Genomic DNA, 21,821 nt, shown 5'->3' on the forward strand with positions numbered 1-21,821 from the left:
TCAGTGTCAACAATGTTATTTTAAATAAATGAAAGCATACAAAAATAAACAAACAAGAAATGAGCTATGAAGCCTTAGTGTTCAAGCAGAAGCCCACAGCTCTTGAACGCCGAACGAAGGAATACAAAAAGAGTGTTTGTAAGCTTGGCTCCTCAGGTTTCTTCATATTGTGCATGGGGAATGCTGAGAGGAGGCCACTCCCCTTCAGGTGAGAGGGGTGGGTCCTGTTTGGTACAGACCAGCTACAACCCCCCCCTCACACTGGTTTGTCCCGTCGCCTGTCCCTATCCTTCTCATTGTCCTTGACCTTGCCAGAGCCAGAGGAGCCTGTGGTGGTTGTGCTTTCGTTGCTCATCTGCCTGTCTCTGTCTGTCAGTGTCCTGTCTTTGCTCCCTGTCCACTGGGCGAACGGCTCTTTATTGCTGTACTGGTTCTGGTGGTGAAACACAGAGGATCCTGGGTAGTGACCCATGACCTCACTGTAGGTGGGAGGCAGTCCCTCCATGCGTTCGGCGGCACTGACACCAGCGTTACTGCTGGGGGGTCGAGGGCCACCACTGTGGACGTAAACATGGATCAGGTCGCTGTGGAAGATGGTCCTGTTAGGGGGGGGCCTGATGGATGCTCTGCTCAGCTCCAGCTGCTGCTCTGGGTCTCTTAGCTGTAAGGTACATGGGCCTTTATAGGGCGGCAGCTCCTCCCCATCAGAAAGACAGATGGTGGGCGGCAGGTCAATGTCCTGCTGCAGGTAGGGGTAGGTGGGCTGGAAGCGGCTGAAATGCTCCCGTTGCATAAAGGAGGGAGGGTTGAACCTCTCCTGGGTCGGCCTGGGCCCAAACATCACCTATAGGAGGAAGGGGGAAGAGGAGATGTAGTCAGCACCTCAGGGATTTAACCAACACTATGGACTGCACTGCACTGTGTTGCAGCATACCAAATCACTAGGCTAAGTAAATATTAACACTATACTTTGAATGTATGTTATCTGATTCAAGTGAGACAGAGAAGCTGCTCTGAATATGTCAGGGGTCCAGCCATTATGCAATGGAACTCAGTCAACAGCAAAGGGGCTTGCACTGTGTTAACCTATCAAATGACAATGCAAGGTACGCGTAACAACGGTAGACGATCCATGACGTACATTTTTCCCACTCACCTCTGTGGTTCCCTGCTGCATCACCAAACTGTTGGTTGGCCACACACAGCCATCCTGCGAGAGAGAGACAGGGACAGAGAGAGAGAGACATAAAGAGAGGGGGAGAAGGAACAGGGGAGAAAGAAAGGGGGATGGAGAGAGGCAGAGGAAAGAGAAAGAGAAGAGGTGGGAGAGAGCAGAGGAGAGAGGAGTAGGAAGAGAGAAAGAGAGGTGTTGATTTATTTTCCATTTTGTACTTTATTTGCAAATCGTTACAACACTGTACATAGACATAATATGACATTTGAAATATCTTTATTCTTTTGTAACTTTTGTGAATGTAATGTTTACTGTCAATCTTTATTGTTTATTTCACTTTTGATTATTATCTATTTCATTTGCTTTGGCAATGTAAACATATGTGTCCCATGCAAATAAAGCCCTTTGAATTGAATTGATTTGAGAGATTGTTAAAAATCAACCGAGCCCTGTCTGGCAGAAAGTACTGATTAACAGTGCTGTGGCTAGAAGGGGCTGGGGAGCCCCACTGTGGCTGTTCTGTTAGCTTGCTGTGTTTCTAAACAACCTAGTTGGGTTAACCCTGACACCACCACTATCTCTCACTCCCTCTCTCTCACTGTCTCCCTATCCTTCTAGCTATCTCTCACTGTCTCTCACTGTCTCCCTATCCTTCTAGCTATCTCTCACTCTCACTGCAGTCTGCAGTTCTTGTCTGTGTCACAAAAGGCACCATATTCCCTATTTATGGGCCTTGGTCAAAAGTAGTGCACTACATAGGGAATATGTAGTCATGCCATTTGTGACGGTGTCCTCTCCTCTGCGTTTGGCTGGGTTTATCTGCAGTTTGATTACACTAACATAATGAAAGTCTACGGTAGCTAACGAAGTGAGAGACACAGGGGAAGAGTAGTATTTGGAAAGAGCGAAAAAATCTGAATAAGAGAATTCTTGAATTTTGGAATATGCTACAACAGCGTAAAGGCCACCTCCCTGCCTGCATGATGCCAGCCCATGAAGGAAGCTCAAATAATACCCAGACAACCAGAGACCATTTTGTGGGCAGTGTGCATATAGCCTGTCTTCTCTTGAGAGCCAGGTCTGCTTAGGGTGGCCTTTCTCAATAGCAAGGCTATGCTCACTAAGTCTGTACATAGTCAAACCTGTCCTTAAGTGTGGGTCAGTCACAGTGGTCAGGTATTCTGCCACTGTGTACTCTCTGTTTAGGGCCAGATAACATTCTAGTTTGATCAGTTTTTTTGTTGATTCTTTCCAATGTGTCAAATAGTTATGTTTTTGTTCTCTCATGATTTGGTTGGGTTTCATCCGTCCATCCATCGATCTATCTCTCTTTCTCTGTCGCTGTCTATATCTGCTCTTTCTTCCTTTCTCTATAATTTCTCTCTCTCTCCAGTCGCTCTCCTCTCCTCAGCAATGGGAGCAGTACACTGCACTATCCTCCCAGCTCCTCCAGCTCCTTCTAGCTCCTCCTAACTTCTCCAGCTCCTCCTAGCTGCTCCAGCTCCTACGTGCTCCTCCAGCTCCTCCTAGCTTCTCCAGCTCCTACTTGCTCCTCCAGCTCCTCCTAGCTTCTCCTAGCTCCTCCTAGCTTCTCCAGCTCCTCCTAGATTCTCTTAGCTCCTCCAGCTTATACTTGCTCCTCCAGCTCCTACTTGCTCCCCCAGCTCCTCCTTGCTCCTCCTAGCTCCTCCAGCTCCTACTTGCTCACCATCTCCTCCTAGCTCCTCCTAGCTTCTCCAGCTCCTACTTGCTCCTCCAGCTCCTCCTAGCTCCTACTTGCTCCTCCAGCTCCTCCTAGCTCCTCCAGCTCCTACTTGCTCATCCATCTCCTCCTAGCTCCTCCAGCTCCTACTTGCTCATCCAGCTCCTCCTAGCTCATCCAGCTCCTCCTAGCTCCTCCATCTCCTATTTGCTTCTCCAGCTCCTCCAGATACTACTTGCTCATCCATCTCCTCCTAGGTCCTCCTAGCTCATCCAGCTCCTCCTAGCTCCCACTTTCTCCTCCTAACTCCTCCAGCTCTGCTCACTGGCCCCAGCCAGAATCATCAATAAAAATGAGGATGAAGCATCATTTATTAGTTAGACTGGTAGGTAGGTAGGTAGGTAGGTAGGTAAGTAGGTAGGTAAGAAGTTGTGTACTGACGTGCTGCATGTTGACCTGATCCCGCTGTCTGTCCTGGTCGTGGCTGTGTGTCTGTCTGCTAAAGAAGGCCAGGGCAGACAGCCTGTGGTTCAACAGACAGATAATCACCACCACCATCACTGTCATCACCACCATTATGATTACTATCTGAACAAACTCCAGTTCAGCTGAAACAGAGAGAGAAACACAAGGTTTAATATACATGTCAAATTCCAGTACACTATATAGAGTATGGTGTAGAATGTAGAAGATTTTGGAGCTAGGTGTTGTTATGCGTCTGACCACGAGAGGGCAACAGAGATAGCACACTAATGTTATTTGCTGATCCACAAGGGTGTGTGGACATGTTATTCTGAGAGAGAGAGAGAGATTACTGTTCATTTTTATTGTTTATTTCACTTCTGTATATTATCTACTTCACTTTCTTTGACGAAGTTAACAAATGTTTCACATGCCAATAAAGCCCCTTGAATTTAATTGAAAGAAAGATAGAGAGCGAGAAAGAGAGACAGGCAGACTCAGACAGGTAGGCAGACAGTCAGACAGACAGGCAGACAGACAGAGCAAGAAAGAGAGAGACAGAGAGAGAGGGAGAGAGAGGAAGAAAGAGAGAGTGAGAGATTGAGAGAGAGATAGAGAGAGAGAAAGTGAGAGACAGAGAGGTATATACTGGGTCTGAGGTATATACTGGGTCTATACTGGGGCTGAGGTATATACTGGGTCTATACTAGGTCTGAGGTATATACTGGGTCTATACTGGGGCTGAGGCATATACTGGGTCTGAGGTATATACTGGGTCTATACTGGGGCTGAGGTATATACTGGGTCTATACTAGGGCTGGCATATACTGGGTCTGAGGTATATACGGGGTCTATAATGGGGCTGAGGTATATTTATTTTATTTATTTATTTATTTATTTATTTATTTACCTTTATTTAACCAGGTAGGCTAGTTGAGAACACCTTTATTTAACCAGGTAGGCAAGTTGAGAACAAGTTCTCATTTACAATTGCGACCTGGCCAAGATAAAGCAAAGCAGTTCGACACATACAACGAAACGGAGTTACACATGGAGTAAAACAAACATACAGTCAATAATACAGTAGAAACAAGTCTATATATGATGTGAGGAAATGAGGTGAGATAAGGGAGGTAAAGACAAAAAAAGGCCATGGTGGCAAAGTAAATACAATGTAGCAAGTAAAACACTGGAATGGTAGATTTGCAGTGGAGGAATGTGCAAAGTAGAAAAAAAATAATGGGGTGCAAAGGACCAAAATAAATGAATAAATAAATACAGTAGGGAAAGAGGTAGTTGTTTGGGCTAAATTATAGGTGGGCTCAGCCTCCAGTATTTATGCTGCAGTAGTTTATGTGTCGGGGGGCTGGGGTCAGTTTGTTATATCTGGAGTACTTCTCCTGTCCTATTCGGTGTCCTGTGTGAATCTAAGTGTGCGTTCTCTAATTCTCTCCTTCTCTCTTTCTTTCTCTCTCTCGGAGGACCTGAGCCCTAGGACCATGCCCCAGGACTACCTGACATGATGACTCCTTGCTGTCCCCAGTCCACCTGGCCATGCTGCTGCTCCAGTTTCAACTTCCACCTGACTGTGCTGCTGCTCTAGTTTCAACTGTTCTGCCTTATTATTATTCGACCATGCTGGTCATTTATGAACATTTGAACATCTTGGCCATGTTCTGTTATAATCTCCACCCGGCACAGCCAGAAGAGGACTGGCCACCCCACATAGCCTGGTTCCTCTCTAGGTTTCTTCCTAGGTATTGGCCTTTCTAGGGAGTTTTTCCTAGCCACCGTGCTTCTACACCTGCATTGCTTGCTGTTTGGGGTTTTAGGCTGGGTTTCTGTACAGCACTTTGAGATATCAGCTGATGTACGAAGGGCTATATAAATAAATTTGATTTGATTTGATTTGATTTGGCTATGTACAGGTGCAGTAATCTGTGAGCTGCTCTGACAGCTGGTGCTTAAAGCTAGTGAGGGAGGTAAGTGTTTCCAGTTGGTGTGGGTCTGGAAGGAGAGTTTACAGTCTAACCAGATACCTAGGTATTTGGAGTCTAAGTCAGAGCCGTCCAGAGTAGTGATGTTGGACAGGCGGGCAGGTGCAGGCAGCGATAGGTTGAAGAGCATGCATTTAGTTTTACTTGTATTTAAGAGCAATTGGAGGCCACGGAAGGAGAGTTGTATGGCATTGAAGCTTGCCTGGAGGGTTGTTAACACAGTGTCCAAAGAAGGGCCAGAAGTATACAGAATGGTGTCTTCTGCGTAGAGGTGGATCAGAGACTCACCAGCAGCAAGAGCGACATCATTGATGTATACAGAGAAGAGAGTCGGTCCAAGAATTGAACCCTGTGGCACCCCCATAGAGACTGCCAGAGGTCCGGACAACAGACCCTCCGATTTGACACACTGAACTCTATCAGAGAAGTAGTTGGTGAACCAGGCGAGGCAATAATTTGAGAAACCAAGGCTGTCGAGTCTGCCGATGAGGATGTGGTGATTGACAGAGTCGAAAGCCTTGGCCCGATCAATGAATACGGCTGCACAGTAATGTTTCTTATCGATGGCGGTTAAGATATCGTTTAGGACCTTGAGCGTGGCTGAGGTGCACCCATGACCAGCTCTGAAACCAGATTGCATAGCAGAGAGGGTATGGTGAGATTCGAAATGGTCGGTAATCTGTTTGTTGACTTGGCTTTCGAAGACCTTAGAAAGGCAGGGTAGGATAGATATAGATCTGTAGCAGTTTGGGTCAAGAGTGTCTCCCCCTTTGAAGAGGGGGGTGACCGCAGCTGCTTTCCAATCTTTGGGAATCTCAGAAGACACGAAAGAGAGGTTGAACAGGCTAGTAATAGGGGTGGCAACAATTTCGGCAGATAATTTTAGAAAGAAAGGGTCCAGATTGTCTAGCCCGGGTGATTTGTAGGGGTCCAGATTCTGCAGCTCTTTCAGAACATCAGCTGACTGGATTTGGGAGAAGGAGAAATGGGGAAGGCTTGGGCAAGTTGCTGTGGGGGGTGCAGTGCTGTTGACCGGGGTAGGAGTAGCCAGGTGGAAAGCATGGCCAGCCGTAGAAAGATGTTTTTCAAACTTTCAATTATAGTGGAGTTATCAGTGGTGACAGTGTTTCCTATCTTCAGTGCAGTGGGCAGCTGGGAGGAGGTGTTTTTATTCTCCATGGACTTTACAGTGTCCCGGAACTTTTTTGAGTTAGTGTTGCAGGAAGCAAATTTCTGCTTGACAAAGCTAGCCTTGGCTTTTCTAACTGTGTATAATGGTTTCTAGCTTCCCTGAAAAGCTTCATATCACGGGGGCTATTCGATGCTAAGCAGAACGCCATAGGATGTTTTTGTGTTGGTTAAGGCTATGGCAGAATACTGCCCCCGTTGGAGAAATGCGTGCCCATAGTAAACTGACAAAAAATCTGTAAAAAATTGCTAATATATGCATATAATAAATATTATTGAATAGAAAACACTCTAAAGCTTCTAAAACCGTTCAAATTATGTCTCTATGTAAAGCAGAACTCACAGGGCAGCCATTCTTCCAAACTCTTTCTGTCATCAGAAAAGTTGGCCCAACTTTGACGTCATCGCCCCCACCCTTCCCAACCAGCTACAGATCTGGAAACAGTTTCTATCTCTTCAGCGCGATGTCCTCTTTCAATGGGGCGCGTCATTGTGAAGATTGCGCGCTCCCTCACCCTTTGGCGGGACGAAACCCTCCGGTCACGCAATAATACGTGCGCGCCTCTGCAACTTTTCTCTCTTTGTTCCAAGATCCACCAAACGACGTAGGCTTCTCCTTTCGAGCTTATATATTTTATATATGATTAAAACATGTTTTAGCTCGAATCTGAACTTAGTTTGACCAGTTTAGTCGACATATAATATGTAATTTTGAAGTTTCGATGCGCAACCCATAGATTTTTGAGTGCTTTTCAGCCGAAATTAGTCTCGTTTGATAACCCAAAGACACACATTTGAAAGGCAAACGCTGGTTTTGGTAAGTATGACTTCTTCCACGACTTCTGATCGAACAACGGCAAAGGTAAGGGAATATTTATGTGGTTATTATGTGTTTCTGTGGACTCCGAAATAGCGAAGCCATATTGCTAATCTATGAGCGCCGTCTCATATTATTGACAAGTGAACGAATTCTGTAACGTTAAAAATAAATGGAACACAGCTGTTTTATTAAGAAGAAGTGTATCTTTCTAAGTATATGTAGAACATGTATATTTAGTCAACGTTTATGATGTGTATTTCTGTTATCTGGCAGAGTTATCATAATTTCTCCGGACATTGTTGTAGCATTTTTTGACCATGACCTTCAATGTAAACCGTGATTTATGGATATAAATAGCATATTATTGAAAAAAACATAAATGTACTGTATAACATGTCCTATTCCTGTCATCTGATGAAGATTTTCAAAAGGTTAGTGAATTATTTTTCTTTTAATCCTGCTTTTGTGATTGCATCTATTGTTCACCAAAATATATTTTGGTGGTGGTTTGACATAAATATGTGCTATGTTTTCGCCGTAAAACATTTTAGAAATCTGACTTGGTGGCTAGATGAACAAGGTGTTTATCTTTCATTTGAGCTATTGGACTTGTTAATGTGTGGAGGTTAAATATTTCTAAGAATATTTTTGCGTTCTGTGCGCCACTGTGTCAGTTGAGCAGTGGGGGATGGTACCCCTAGAGGTACGTGTGGGGCCATGTATTAAGGGCAGTCAGGTCTGGGGAGAACCAAGGGCTATATCTGTTCCTGGTTCTAAATTTCTTGAATGGGGCATGCTTATTTAAGACGGTTAGGAAGGCATTTAAAAAAATAACCAGGCATCCTCTACTGAGGGGATGAGATCAATATCCTTCCAGGATACCCCGGCCAGGTCGATTCGAAAGGCCTGCTCGCTGAAGTATTTCAGGGAGCGTTTGACAGTGATGAGTGGAGGTAGTTTGACCGCTGACCCTTATGGGTGCAGGCAATGATGCAGTGATCGCTGAGATCTTGTTTGAAGGGCAAGTTTAGAAGGCAAGTTGGTTAGGATGATATCTATGAGGGTGCCCGTGTTTACGGCTTTGGGGAGGTACACCGTAGGTTCATTGATCATTTGTGTGAGATTGAGGGCATCAAGCTTAGATTGTAGGATGGCTGGGGTGTTAAGCATGCTCCAGTTTAGGCCGCCTAGCAGCACGAGCTCTGAAGATAGATGGGGGGCAATCAGTTCACATATGGTGTCCAGAGCACAGCTGGGGGCAGAGGGTGGTCTATAGCAGGTGGCAACGGTGAGAGACTTGTTTTTAGAGAGGTGGATTTTTAAAAGTAGAAGTTCAAATTGTTTGGGTACAGACCTGGATAGTAGGACAGAACTCTGCAGGCTATCTTTGCAGTAGATTGCAACACCGCCCCCTTTGGCAGTTCTATCTTGTCTGAAAATGTTGTAGTTAGGGATGAACATTTCAGAGCTTTTGATGGTCTTCCTAAGCCAGGATTCAGACACAGCTAGAACATCCGGGTTGGCAGAGTGTGCTAAAGCAGTGAATAAAACAAACTTATGGGAGGAGGCTACTAATGTTAACATGCATGAAACCAAGGCTATTACGGTTACAGAAGTCCTCAAAAGAGAGCGCCTGGGGAATAGGAGTGGAGCTAGGCACTGCAGGGCCTGGATTCACCTCTACATCACCAGAGGAAAAGAGGAGGAGTAGGATAAGGGTACGGCTAAAAGCAATGAGAATTGGTCGTCTAGAATGTCTGGAACAGAGAGTAAAAGGAGGTTTCTGGGGGCGATAAAATAGCTTCAAGGTATAATGTACAGACAAAGGTATGGTAGGATGTGAATACAGTGGAGGTAAACCTAGGTATTGAGTGATGATGAGAGAGATATTGTCTCTAGAAACATAATTGAAACCAGGAGATGTCATCGCATGTGTGGGTGGTGGAACTAATAGGTTGGATAAGGTATAGTGAGCAGGACTAGAGGCTCTACAGTGAAATAAGCCAATAAACACTAACCAGAACAGCAATGGACAAGGCATATTGACATTAAGCAGAGGCATGCTTAGTCGAGTGATCAAAAGGGTCTAGTGAGTAGTGAGGTTGGTTGGGGTCACGGTGATTCAGACAGCTAGCCGGGCCATCGGTAGCAAGTTAGCACAGGATGGAGGTCTGTTTTTAGCCACCTAGTGCGTTTCCGTCGGTAGGATTAGTGGGGTTCCGTGTGGTAGAGGGGATCAATCCAATTCACAAAAAAAAATAGATATAGTTATAGAGGCCCAAGAAAAAAGAAAAAAAATTGTCCGATAGGTCTATTCAGATAGCGGCCGGTTAAGACAGCTAACGATTAGCGGGACGCAGATGGGCGTTCAGGTAACGTCGTGACGGAGGAGCCAGCTGGATAACTCCCTCGGGCAGATAACGTCAGTAGTCCAGTTGTGAAGGCCCGGTGGGGCTCCGCGTTGGCAGTAAAACGGGTCCGGATAGGTGATTGTAGCCCAGGAGTGACTGATGGAACTCTTCAGCTGGCTAGCTCCGGAATTATTGATGTTTGCTCCGGAATCGACGTAAGCCGATAGTCACACGGATAGCAGCTAGCTAGCTGCGAGATACAGGTATAAATGTCCAGAGCTTGCGGTTGAAATCCGGGGACATGGAGAGAAAAATAGGTCCGGTATGTTCCGGTCCGAGCCGCGCCGTACAAAACTGGCAATAGATTTTCGAGCTAAAGGATAGCTGATGACCACAAACCGTGGTTAGCTGAATACTAACTATTAGCCAGTAAAGAAGCTAACTAGCTTCTGGTTAGCTTCTGGCTAGCTTCTGGTTAGCTTCTATGGAGGATTACAGATTTGAGGTAAATAATACTTTCTTTCTTTCTTTCTATATTTTTTATATATTGGTGAGGCGGGTTGCAGGAGAGGGTTTTGAAGATGAGTTTGTGGAAAATAAAAAAATATGTATAAAAAGATATGCGAAGAAAGTTCTAAATATATATATATACGGGACACGACAAGACGAGGACAAAAGACTGACTGCCATCTTGGTGACTCAAGTATATACTGGGTCTATACTGGGTCTGAGATATATACTGGGTCTATATTGGGTCTGAGGTATATACTGGGTCTGAGATATATACTGGGTCTATACTGGGTCTAAGGTATATACTGGGTAGAGGTCGGCCGATTATGATTTTTCAACGCCGATAACGATACCGATTATTGGAGGACCAAAAAAGCTGATACCGATTAATCGGACGATTTTTTAAATGTATTTATTTGTAATAATGACAATTACAACAATACTGAATGAACACTTATTTTAACTTAATATAATACATCAATAAAATCTATTTAGCCTCAAGTAAATAATGAAACATGTTCAATTTGGTTTAAATAATGAATGTCACTGAAAATAAGAATTTGTTCTTAGGTATAAAAACAATATATATTTTTTTTAAATTGGCGCCCAAAAATACAGATTTTCGAATGTTATGAAAACTTGAAATCGGCCCCAATTAATCGGCCATTCCGATTAATCGGCCAACCTCTAATACTGGGTATGAGGTATATACTGGGGCTGGGGTTCCAGTGTGGGTATATACTGGGGCTGGGGATCCTGTGTGGGTATATATTTGGGGCTGGGGACCCTGTGTTGGTATATACTGGGGCTGGGTATCCTATGTAGGTATATACTGGGGCTGGGGATCCTGTGTGGGTATATATTTGGGGCTGGGTATCCTGTGTAGGTATATATTTGGGGCTGGGGACCCTGTGTTGGTATATACTGGGGCTGGGTATCCTGTGTGGGTATATATTTGGGGCTGGGTATCCTGTGTAGGTATATACTGGGGCTGGGTATCCTGTGTGGGTATATACTGGGGCTGTGTATCCTGTGTGGGTATATCTTTGGGGCTGGGTATCCTGTGTGTGTATATATTTGGGGCTGGGGATCCTGTGTAGGTATATATTTGGGGCTGGGGACCCTGTGTTGGTATATACTAGGGCTGGGGATCCTGTGTGGGTATATACTGGGGCTGGGGACCCTGTGTAGGTATATATTTGGGGCTGGGGATTCTGTGTGGGTATATACTGGGGCTGGGTATCCTGTGTGGGTATATATACTGGGGCTGGGGATCCAGTGTGGGTAAATACTGGGGCTGAGGGTCCTGTGTGACTCAGGTGGTAGAGAAACCCCCTCTCCACCCTAGGTGCGTCATCAGAGCATGGCTGTCCGGAGTGTTTACGGACATATTCAATCTCTCTCTATCCCAGTCTGTTGTCCCCACTTGCTTCAAGATGTTCACCATTGTTTCTCTACCCAAGCAAGTTTAGAAAACCAAGGTGACTGAACGAAATGACTATCGCCCCACAGCACTCACCTCTGTCATCATGAAGTGCTTTGAGAGTCTAATCAAGGCCCATATCACCTCCACCTTGCTCGACGCCCTAGAGTAAACTCTCTACAATTTGCATACCGCCCCAACAGATCCACGGACGACGCATTCACCATCACACTGCACACTGCCCTATCTCATCTGGACAAGAGGACCTACAGTATGTAAGAATGCTGTGAATCGACTGCAGCTCAGCCATCAACAACATAGTGCCCTCCAAGCTCATCACTAAGCTAAGGACCCTAGGTCTGAACCCCGCCCTGTGCAAATGGGACCTGGACTTCCTGATGGGTGGCTGGCAAGCGTGTGTGCGCGTGTGTGTACGTGTCTCTTGGAGAATGACAAACACACACACACACACACACACACACACACACACACAGAGTGAACCTGGCTGAGGCTCTGTTTAGGCTGCAGAATCAGATCTATATTTCATGAAACCATTTTCTGTTTCCTCTCTTAGGCCTGTCATTTCATAACAGAAGGAAAACAGCTGTGCTCTCACGATCTGACCGGATAGGAGGGAGGGAGGGAGGGAAACCAAGTCAGTTGCATAACTGAATGTATTCAACCAAAATGTGTCTACCGCATTAAACCCAAACCCTCTGAATCAGAGAGGTGCAGGTGGGCTGCACGTCATTGGCGCCCAGGGAGCTGTTGTTTTGAGGGTTAACTGCCTTGTTTTGAGGTTTAACTGCCTTGTTTCGGGGGGTAATTATCTTGTTTTGAGGTTTAACTGCCTTGTTTTGGGGTTAACTGCCTTGTTTTGGGGGTAACTGCCTTGTTTTGAGGGGGTAACTGCCTTGTTTTGAGGTTTAACTTCCTTGTTTTGGGGGTTAACTGCCTTGTTTTGGGGGTTAACTGCCTTGTTTTGGGGGTTAACTGCCTTGTTTTGGGGGTTAACTGCCTTGTTTTGAGGTTTAACTTTCTTGTTTTGGGGGTTAACTGCCTTGGAGAAGGGGAGATCTGGGGGGGGAAGGAGGGAGAGGAGAAGGGGACATCTGAGGGGGGAGGAATCTGAGGGGGAGGAAGGAGAGGAGAAGGGGAGATCTGAGGGGGGGGAGGAGAAGGGGAGATCTGACTTGGGAGGAGGGAGAGGAGAAGGGGAGATCTGGGGGGGGAGAAGGGGAGATCTGAGGGGGGAGGTGGGGAGATCTGAGGGGGGAGGAAGGAGAGGAGAAGGGGAGATCTGAGGGGGAGGAAGGAGAGGAGAAGGGGAGATCTGAGGGGGAGGAGGGAGAGGAGAAGGGGAGATCTGAGGGGGGGAAGGAGAGGAGAAGGGGAGATCTGAGGGGGGAGGAAGGAGAGGAGAAGGGGAGATCTGAGGGGGAGGAAGGAGAGGAGAAGGGGAGATCTGAGGGGGGAGGAGGGAGAGGAGAAGGGGAGATCTGAGGGGGAGGAAGGAGAGGAGATGGGGAGATCTGAGGGGGGAGGAGGGAGAGGAGATCTGAGGGGGGAAAGGAGAGGAGAAGGGGAGATCTGAGGAGGGAGAGAAGGGGAGATCTGAGGGGGAGGAGGGAGAGGAGAAGGGGAGATCTGAGGGGGGGAAGGAGAGGAGAAGGGGAGATCTGAGGAGGGAGAGGTGAAGGGGAGGAGGGAGAGGAGAAGGGGAGATCTGAGGAGGGAGAGGAGAAGGGGAGGAGGGGGGAGGAGGGAGAGGAGAGGAGAAGGGGAGATCTGAGTGGGGAAGATGGAAAGGAGACAGGGTGATCTGACAGGGGAGGAGGGAGGGAGGGAGAGTGAGGAAGCCCAGGATTGGAGGCTGAGCCTGGAGAGGAGGAGACTGAGACAGCCAAACACAGCCAGCTAGCTGTATGCCTCCAAACCCTCTACCGCCACATATCACCCTGTGACACACAGTCACACACACAGTCACACACACTAAAACATCCCAAAAATCCACCATGCAAAACTACACACACACACACACAGACACTAAAATTGTACCTAAAATGTCCCTGCCAAACCTCGACTGTCTACCACATGTTTAATGTGAAACGGAAATGCCAAACTTCAACCCACATTGCCATGTAACGGGATCATCTTATTATAAGGGGGAGGCCAGGCAGACAGGCAAACAGACAGACGGGCAGGCAGACTTCCAGACAGACAGACAGGTAGGCAGACAGTCAGACAGGTAGGCAGACAGGCAGACAGACAGACAAGCAGAAAGACAAGCAGACAGAAAAGCGAGTCCTCATATCATCATGACTGTGCTGCTTTAGTAAACTAGTTTCTTCTCCTTTCTACCCCCTCCCTCCCAAATGAGACTCAGACTGAGGGACAGGACTGAGATCACCTTACCACAAGCTAACCTCAACCTTGCATCCTAAATAACCAACCAGCCTTACAACCACCTATTGGTTTGCATAAATAATAACAGAGAGTAGCAGCAGTGTGTGTAGGGGGGGGGGTAGAAAGGGGGCAATGCAAATGGTCTGGTTAGCCATTTGATTTGCAGTTCCGGAGTCTTATGGCTTGGGGGTAGAAGCTGTTTAAAGGCCTCTTGGTCCTAGACTTGGCGCTCCGGTACCCCTTACCATGCAGTAGCAGAGAGAACAATCTATGACTAGGGTGGCTGGAGTCTTTGACCATTTTTAGGGCCTTCCTCTGACACCGCCTGGTATAGAGGTCCTGGATGGCAGGAAGCTTGGCACCGGTGATGTACAGGGCCGTACGAACTACCCTCTGTAGTGCATTGCGGTTGGAGGCTGAGCAGTTGCAATACCAGGCAGTAATGCAACCCTTCAGGATGCTCTCGATGGTGCAGCTGTAAAACCTTTTGAGGATCTGAGGACCAATGCCAAATCTTTTCAGTCTCCTGAGGGGGAATATGTTTTGTCGTGCCCTCTTCACGACTGTCTTGGTGTGTGTCACGCCCTGACCTTAGAGAGCTGTTGTATTTCTCTATTTGGTTAGGTCAGGGTTTGATGTGGGGTGGGTATTCTATTTTTTGTTTTTTAGGTTTCTTTATTTCTATGTTTTGGCTGGGTATGGTTCTCAATCAGGGACAGCTGTCTATCGTTGTCTCTGATTGGGAATCATACTTAGGTAGCTCTTTTTCCCTTCTTCAGTGTGGGTAGTTAACTTTGTTTGTGGCACTTAGCCCTGTAGCTTCTCTGTTTTTTCTTTCGTTTGTTGTTTTGTTGACGACATTTTAAAATAAAATAAAATGTACGCTCACGACGCTGCACTTTGGTCTACTTCCAACGACACCCATGACAGAACTACCCACCACCAAAAGACCAAGCAGCGTGCACCAACCTGGAGGACGAGCTGGACCGGGAAGAGAGAATGGCAGGGGACAAGACCCGGTCACGGAAGCCCAAGAGGCAGCTCCCAAAAACATTGGGGGGCACACGGGGAGATTGGCAGAGTTGGAGATTAGACCTGAGCCAACTCCCCGTGCTTACCGTGGGGAGCATGTGACTGGTCAGGCACCGTGTTATGGGGTGATGCGCACGGTGTCTGGGGTGAGCATTCACAGGCCGGTGTGCTCTGTGCCAGCGTCCCACATTTGCCGTGTGGAAGTGGGCATCCAGCCAGAACGGGTTGTGCCAGCTCTGCGCTCGAGACCGCCAGTGCGCCTTCACGGCCCAGTGTATCCGATGCCCACCGCATGGACCAGACCTCGTATGTGTCTCTCCAGTCCGGTGAGTCCTGTGCCTGCTTCAAGGACCAGGCCTCCTGTGTGTCTCCCCAGCGTGGTGAGTCCTGTGCCTGCTGCACGAACGAGGCCTCCAGTGATGATCTATGGCACGAAGCCTCCAGTGATGATCCATGGCACGAAGCCTCCAGTGATTATTCATGGTACGAAGCATCCAGTGATGATCCATGGCAAGAAGCCTCCAGTGATGATCCATGGCACGAAGCCTCCAGTGATGATGCATGACAAGAAGCCTCCGGTGATGATCCATGGCACGAAGCCTCCGGCGAGGAGTCATGGCACGAAGCCTCCAGCGACGGCCTCCAGTCCGGAGCCTCCAGCGACGGCCTCCAGTCCGGAGCCTCCAGTCCGGAACCTCCAGCGACGGTCTCCAGTCCGGAGCCTCCAGCAAAGATCTCCAGTCCGGGGCCTCCAGGAACGGCCTCCAGTCCGGGGCCTCCAGCGACGGACTCCAGTCCGGAGCCTCCAGCGACGGCCTCCAGTCCGGAGCCTCCAGCGACGGTCTCCAGTCAGGAGCCTCCAGCGACGGTCTCCAGTACGGAGCCTCCAGCGACGGCCTCCAGTCAGGGGCCTCCAGCGACAGTCTCCAGTCCGGAGCCTCCAGCGACGGCCTCCAGTCCGGAGCCTCCAGCAACATCCTTCAGTCTGAAGCCTCCAGCGACGGCCTCCAGTCAGAAGCTTCCAGCTGCAAGGGTGCCCAGTCTGAGGCCCGCAGCGACGGTCCCCAGTCCTGGGCCCCGGACCAACAAACTAACATGGACCAAGCACACTGTCACAAATACTCTTAACTGTTTGAATAAAAATAGAGTTTAAGTTACCTGTGATGAATGTTGAAAACAAAAACTGTAATTTATATATGCAGGAAATCCTGTTTTAATAATGGACATGGTAAGACTTGACTACCAAAGTGCAAGTCATAATTCCCATGACACCTTCTAGCAAAATCTGAAAAGCAAAATCATTTATTCCATAGGATATTTTTAGATTCACTTAAAATAAGGTCTGTGTTTCGTGTAGGTTTACACCACCTTACCAATTTTATAACTGTGTATATATCCATAGGACAAGGTAATTCTGATCAATATTGGCTAAATATAAGCGAAGATCATTTTTTTGTAGAGTGGATTTATGAAAATATTTTGACAAACGTTACCTTATCCTAGTGAGATTTACACGGGTATCAAAACGCCGAGGCGGTTTTAAGCCTGCACCCTAACCTGCACGAAACACAGATCTTATTGGAAGTAGATCAAGACATTCTCTATGGAAGACATGAACAGAGGCGGTTTAAACCTGCACCCTAACCTGCACGAAACACAGACCTTATTGGAAAGTAGATCAAGACATTCTCTATGGAAGACATGAACAGAGGCGGTTTAAACCTGCACGAAACACAGGCCTTATTGGAAGTAGATCAAGACATTCTCTATGGAAGACATGAACAGAGGCGGTTTAAACCTGCACCCTAACCTGCACGAAACACAGACCTTATTGGAAAGTAGATCAAGACATTCTCTATGGAAGACATGAACAGAGGCAGTTTAAACCTGCACGAAACACAGACCTTATTGGAAAGTAGATCAAGACATTCTCTATGGAAGACATGAACAGAGGCGGTTTAAACCTGCACGAAACACAGACCTTATTGGAAGTAGAACAAGACATTCTCTATGGAAGACATGAACAGAGGCGGTTTAAACCTGCACCCGAACCTGCACGAAACACAGACCTTATTGGAAAGTAGATCAAGACATTCTCCATGGAAGACATGAACGGTAAAATAACGAAGGAACCCCTTTCAAGTTCAGCCGCAAGTTATTACAGGAATTATAACGCGTCGACTATTTCTCTCTAAACCATATACCTTTGACTATTACGAGCCTGCTGCTGCATACCACCCCTCAATCAGACTGCTCGCGGTCCTAGGAAACTATGCAGTTTTTTTTACGTGTCATTTCTTACATTGGTACCCCAGGTAGGTTTCATCTTAGGTTTCATTACATACAGTCGGGAAGAACTACTGAATATAAGAGCAACGTCAACTCACCATCAGTACGACCAGGAATATGACTTTCCCGAAGCGGATCCTGTGTTCTGCCTTTCACCCAGGACAACGGAATGGATCCCAGCATGCGACCCAAAACAAAGACGTCGTAAAAGAGGGAAACGAAGCGGTCTTCTGGTCAGTCTCCGGAGACGGGCACTTCACGCCAATGTCCAGTCTCTTGACAACAAGGTTGATGAAAGCAAGGGTAGCATTCCAGAGGGACATCAGAGACTGTAACGTTCTTTGCTTCACGGAAACATGGCTCACTCGAGAGACGCTAACAGAATCGCTAACGCTAACGGAATCGGTGCAGCCAGCTGGACAGAAACAAACATCTTTCTGGTAAGAAGAGGGGCGGGGGCGTATGCCTTATGGTTAACGAGACGTGGTGTGGTCACAACAACAGGCAGGAACTCAAGTCCTTCTGTTCACCTGATTTAGAATTCCTCACATTCAAATGTCGACCGCATTATCTACCAAGGGAATTCTCTTCGATTATAATCACAGCCGCCGTATATATTCCCCCCCAAGCAGACACATCAATGGCTCTGAACTAACTTTATTTGACTCTTTGCAAACTGGAAACCACATATCCTGAGGCTGCATTCATTGTAGCTGGGGATTTTAACAAGGCTAATCTGAAAACAAGACTCCCTAAATTCTATCAGCATATCGATTGCGCAACCAGGGCTGGTAAAACCTTGGATCATTGCTATTCTAACTTCTGCGACGCATATAAAGCCCTCCCCCGCCCTCCTTTCGGAAAAGCTGACCACGACTCCATTTTGTTGCTCCCTGCATACAGACAGAAGCTAAAACAAGAAGTTCCCGCGCTCAGGTCTGTTCAACGCTGGTCCGACCAATCTGATTCCACGCTCCAAGACTGCTTCCATCACGTGGACTGGCATATGTTCCGCACTGCGTCCAACAACAACATTGACGAATACCCTGATTCGGTGAGCGATTTCATTAGAAAGTACATTGAAGATGTCGTTCCCATAGCAATGATTAAAACATTCCCAAACCAGAGACCGTGGATTGATGGCAGCATTCGTGTGAAACTGAAAGTGCGAACCACTGCTTTTAACAAGGGCAAGGTGACCGGAAACATGACCGAATACAAACAGTGTAGCTATTCCCTCCGCAAGGCAATCAAACAAGCTAATCGTCAGTATAGAGACAAAGTAGAGTCGCAATTCAACGGCTCAGACACAAGAGGTATGTGGCAGGGTCTACAGTCTACAGTCAATCACGGATTACAAAAAGAAAACCAGCCCCGTCACGTACCAGGATGTCTTGCTCCCAGGCAGACTAAAACACTTTTTTGCCTGCTTTGAGGACGATACAGTGCCACTGACACGGCCCGCAACCAAAACATGGACTCTCCTTCACTGCAGCCGACGTGAGTAAAACATTTAATCGTGTTAACCCTCGCAAGGCTGCAGGCCCAGACGGCATCCCCAGCCGGGTCCTCAGAGCATGCGAAGACCAGCTGGCTGGTGTGTTTACGGACATATTCAATCAATCCTTATCCCAGTCTGCTGTTCCCACATGCTTCAAGAGGGCCACCATTGTCCCTGTTCCTAAGAAAGCTAAGGTAACTGAACTAAATGACTGTCGCCCCGTAGCACTCACTTCCGTCATCATGAAGTGCTTTGAGAGACTAGTCAAGGACCATATCACCTCCACCCTACCTGACATCCTAGACCCACTCCAATTTGCTAACCGCCCAAATAGGTCCACAGACGATGCAATCTCAACCACACTGCACACTGCCCTAACTCATCTGGACAAGAGGAATACCTATGTGAGAATGCTGTTCATCGACTACAGCTCAGCATTTAACACCATAGTACCCTCCAAACTCGTCATCAAGCTCGAGACCCTGGGTCTCGACCCCGCCCTGTGCAACTGGGTCCTGGACTTCCTGACGGGCCGCCCCCAGGTGGTCAGGCTAGGTAACAACATCTCCACCCCGCTGATCCTCAACACTAGGGCCCCACAAGGGTGCGTTTTGAGCCCTCTGAGCCTACTCCCTGTTCACCCACGACTGCGTGGCCACGCACGCCTCCAACTCAATCATCAAGTTTGCAGACGACACTACTTGATTACCAACAACAACGAGACGGCCTGCAGGGAGGAGGTGAGGGCCCTCGGAGTGTGGTGTCAGGAAAATAACCTCACACTCAACGTCAACAAAACTAAGGAGATGATTGTGGACTTCAGGAAACAGCAGAGGGAGCACCCCCCCTATCCACATCGATGGGACAGTAGTGGAGAGGGTAGTAGGTTTTAAGTTCCCCGGCGTACACATCACAGACAAACTGAATTGGTCCACCCACACAGACAGCGTTGTGAAGAAGGAGCAGCAGCGCCTCTTCAACCTCAGGAGGCTGAAGAAATTCGGATTGTCACCAAAAGCACTCACAAACTTCTACAGATGCACAATCGAGAGCATCCTGTCGGGCTGTATCACCGCCTAGTATGGCAACTGCTCCGCCCACAACCGTAAGGTTCTCCAGAGGGTAGTAAGGTCTGCACAACGCATCACCGGGGGCAAAATACCTGCCCTCCAGGACACCTACACCACCCGATGTCACAGGAAGGCCATAAAGATCATCAAGGACAACAACCACCCTAGCCACTGCCAGAAAGAGAGAGAGTCAGAGAGAGACTGGAGAGTCTAGAAAGAGAGAGAGAGAGTCAGAGAGAGACTGGAGAGTCCAGAAAGAGAGAGGGTCAGAGAGAGACTGGAGAGTCCAGAGAGAAAGAGAGAGTACCAGAGAAAGAGAGAGAGAGTCAGAGAGAGAGAATGGAGAGTCCAGAAAGAGAGAGAGAGTCAGAGAGAGACTGGAGAGTCCAGAAAGAGAGAGAAAGTAAGAGAGAGACTGGAGAGTCCAGAAAGAGAGAGAGATTCAGGGAGAGACTGGAGAGTCCAGAAAGAGAGAGAGAGTCAGAGAGAGACTGGAGAGTCCAGAAAGAGAGAGGCAGAGGGTCAGAGAGGGACTGGAGAGTCCAGAAAGAGAGAGAGATTCAGGGAGAGACTGGTGAGTCCAGAAAGAGAGAGAGTCAGAGAGAGACTGGAGAGTCCAGAGAGAAAGAGAGAGTCAGAGAGAGACTGGAGAGTCCAGAAAGAGCGAGTGAGAGAGGCAGAGAGAGCCTGAAGAGTCCAGAGAGAGACAGTCAGAGAGAGACTGGAGAGTCCAGAAAGAGAGAGAGAGTCAGAGAGAGACTGGAGAGTCCAGAGAGAAAGAGAGAGTCAGAGAGAGACTGGAGAGTCCAGAAAGAAAGAGAGAGAGTCAGAGAGAGACTGGAGAGTCCAGAAAGAGAGAGAGTCAGAGAGAGACTGGAGAGTCCAGAGAGAAAGAGAGAGTCACAGAGAGAGTACCAGAGAAAGAGAGAGAGAGTCACAGAGAGACTGGAGAGTCCAGAAAGAGAGAGAGAGTCAGAGAGAGACTGGGGAGTCCGGAAAGAGAGAGAAAGAGAGGCAGAGAGAGACTGGAGAGTCCAGAAAGAGAGAGAGAGTCAGAGAGAAACTGGAGAGTCCAGAGAGAGAGTACCAGAGAAAGAGAGAGAGAGTCAGAGAGAGAGACTGGAGAGTCCAGAGAGAAAGAGAGAGTCAGAGAGAGACTGGAGAGTCCAGAAAGAGAGAGAGAGTCAGAGAGAGACTGGAGAGTCCATAAAGAGAGAGAGAGAGTCAGAGAGAGACTGGAGAGTCCACAAAGAGAGAGAGAGAGAGAGAGTCAGAGAGAGACAGGAGAGTCCAGAAAGAGAGAGGGTCAGAGAGAGACTGGAGGGTCCAGAGAGAAAGAGAGTACCAGAGAAAGAGAGAGAGAGTCAGAGAGAGAGAATGGAGAGTCCAGAAAGAGAGAGGCAGAGAGTCAGAGAGAGACTGGAGAGTCAAGAAAGAGAGAGAGTCAGAGAGAGACTGGAGAGTCTAGAAAGAGAGAGAGAGAGTCAGAGAGAGACTGGAGAGTCCAGAAAGAGAGAGGGTCAGAGAGAGACTGGAGAGTCCAGAGAGAAAGAGAGAGTACCAGAGAAAGTGAGAGAGAGTCAGAGAGAGAGAATGGAGAGTCCAGAAAGAGAGAGAGAGTCAGAGAGAGACTGGAGAGTCCAGAGAGAGAGTACCAGAGAAAGAGAGAGAGAGTCAGAGAGAGAGACTGGAGAGTCCAGAAAGAGAGAGAGAGAGAGGCAGAGAGAGACTGGAGAGTCCAGAAAGAGAGAGAGAGTCAGAGACAAACTGGAGAGTCCAGAGAGAGAGTACCAGAGAAAGAGAGAGAGAGTCAGAGAGAGAGACTGGAGAGTCCAGAAAGAGAGAGGCAGAGAGAGACTGGAGAGTCCAGAAAGAGAGAGAGAGAGAGTCAGAGAG

The 21,821-nt window shown here is 47.7% G+C and overlaps 1 protein-coding gene across 2 annotated transcripts in view; it reads right to left on the reverse strand.

Moving 5' to 3' along the window:
- Positions 1 to 21,821, reverse strand: part of ldlrad4a (low density lipoprotein receptor class A domain containing 4a) — a 50,430-nt gene that overhangs the window by 498 nt on the left and 28,111 nt on the right. Inside the window, exons 2-4 of one of the 2 annotated variants that reach the window (XM_031794982.1) lie at positions 3,318 to 3,484; positions 1,157 to 1,210; positions 1 to 844 (exon numbers count right to left, since the gene is read on the reverse strand). The exon at positions 1 to 844 is cut by the window's left edge and continues 498 nt beyond it. In XM_031794982.1, coding sequence (XP_031650842.1) covers positions 257 to 844; positions 1,157 to 1,210; positions 3,318 to 3,484 — 809 coding nt within the window. In that variant the 3' untranslated portion in view covers positions 1 to 256. Of the gene's footprint in view, positions 845 to 1,141; positions 1,211 to 3,317; positions 3,485 to 21,821 lie in introns of both variants that reach the window. The other variant, XM_031794981.1, reaches the window with a different exon arrangement.

This window comes from Oncorhynchus kisutch, linkage group LG17, assembly GCF_002021735.2.
Source record: "Oncorhynchus kisutch isolate 150728-3 linkage group LG17, Okis_V2, whole genome shotgun sequence".
Classification (NCBI taxonomy): domain Eukaryota; kingdom Metazoa; phylum Chordata; class Actinopteri; order Salmoniformes; family Salmonidae; genus Oncorhynchus; species Oncorhynchus kisutch.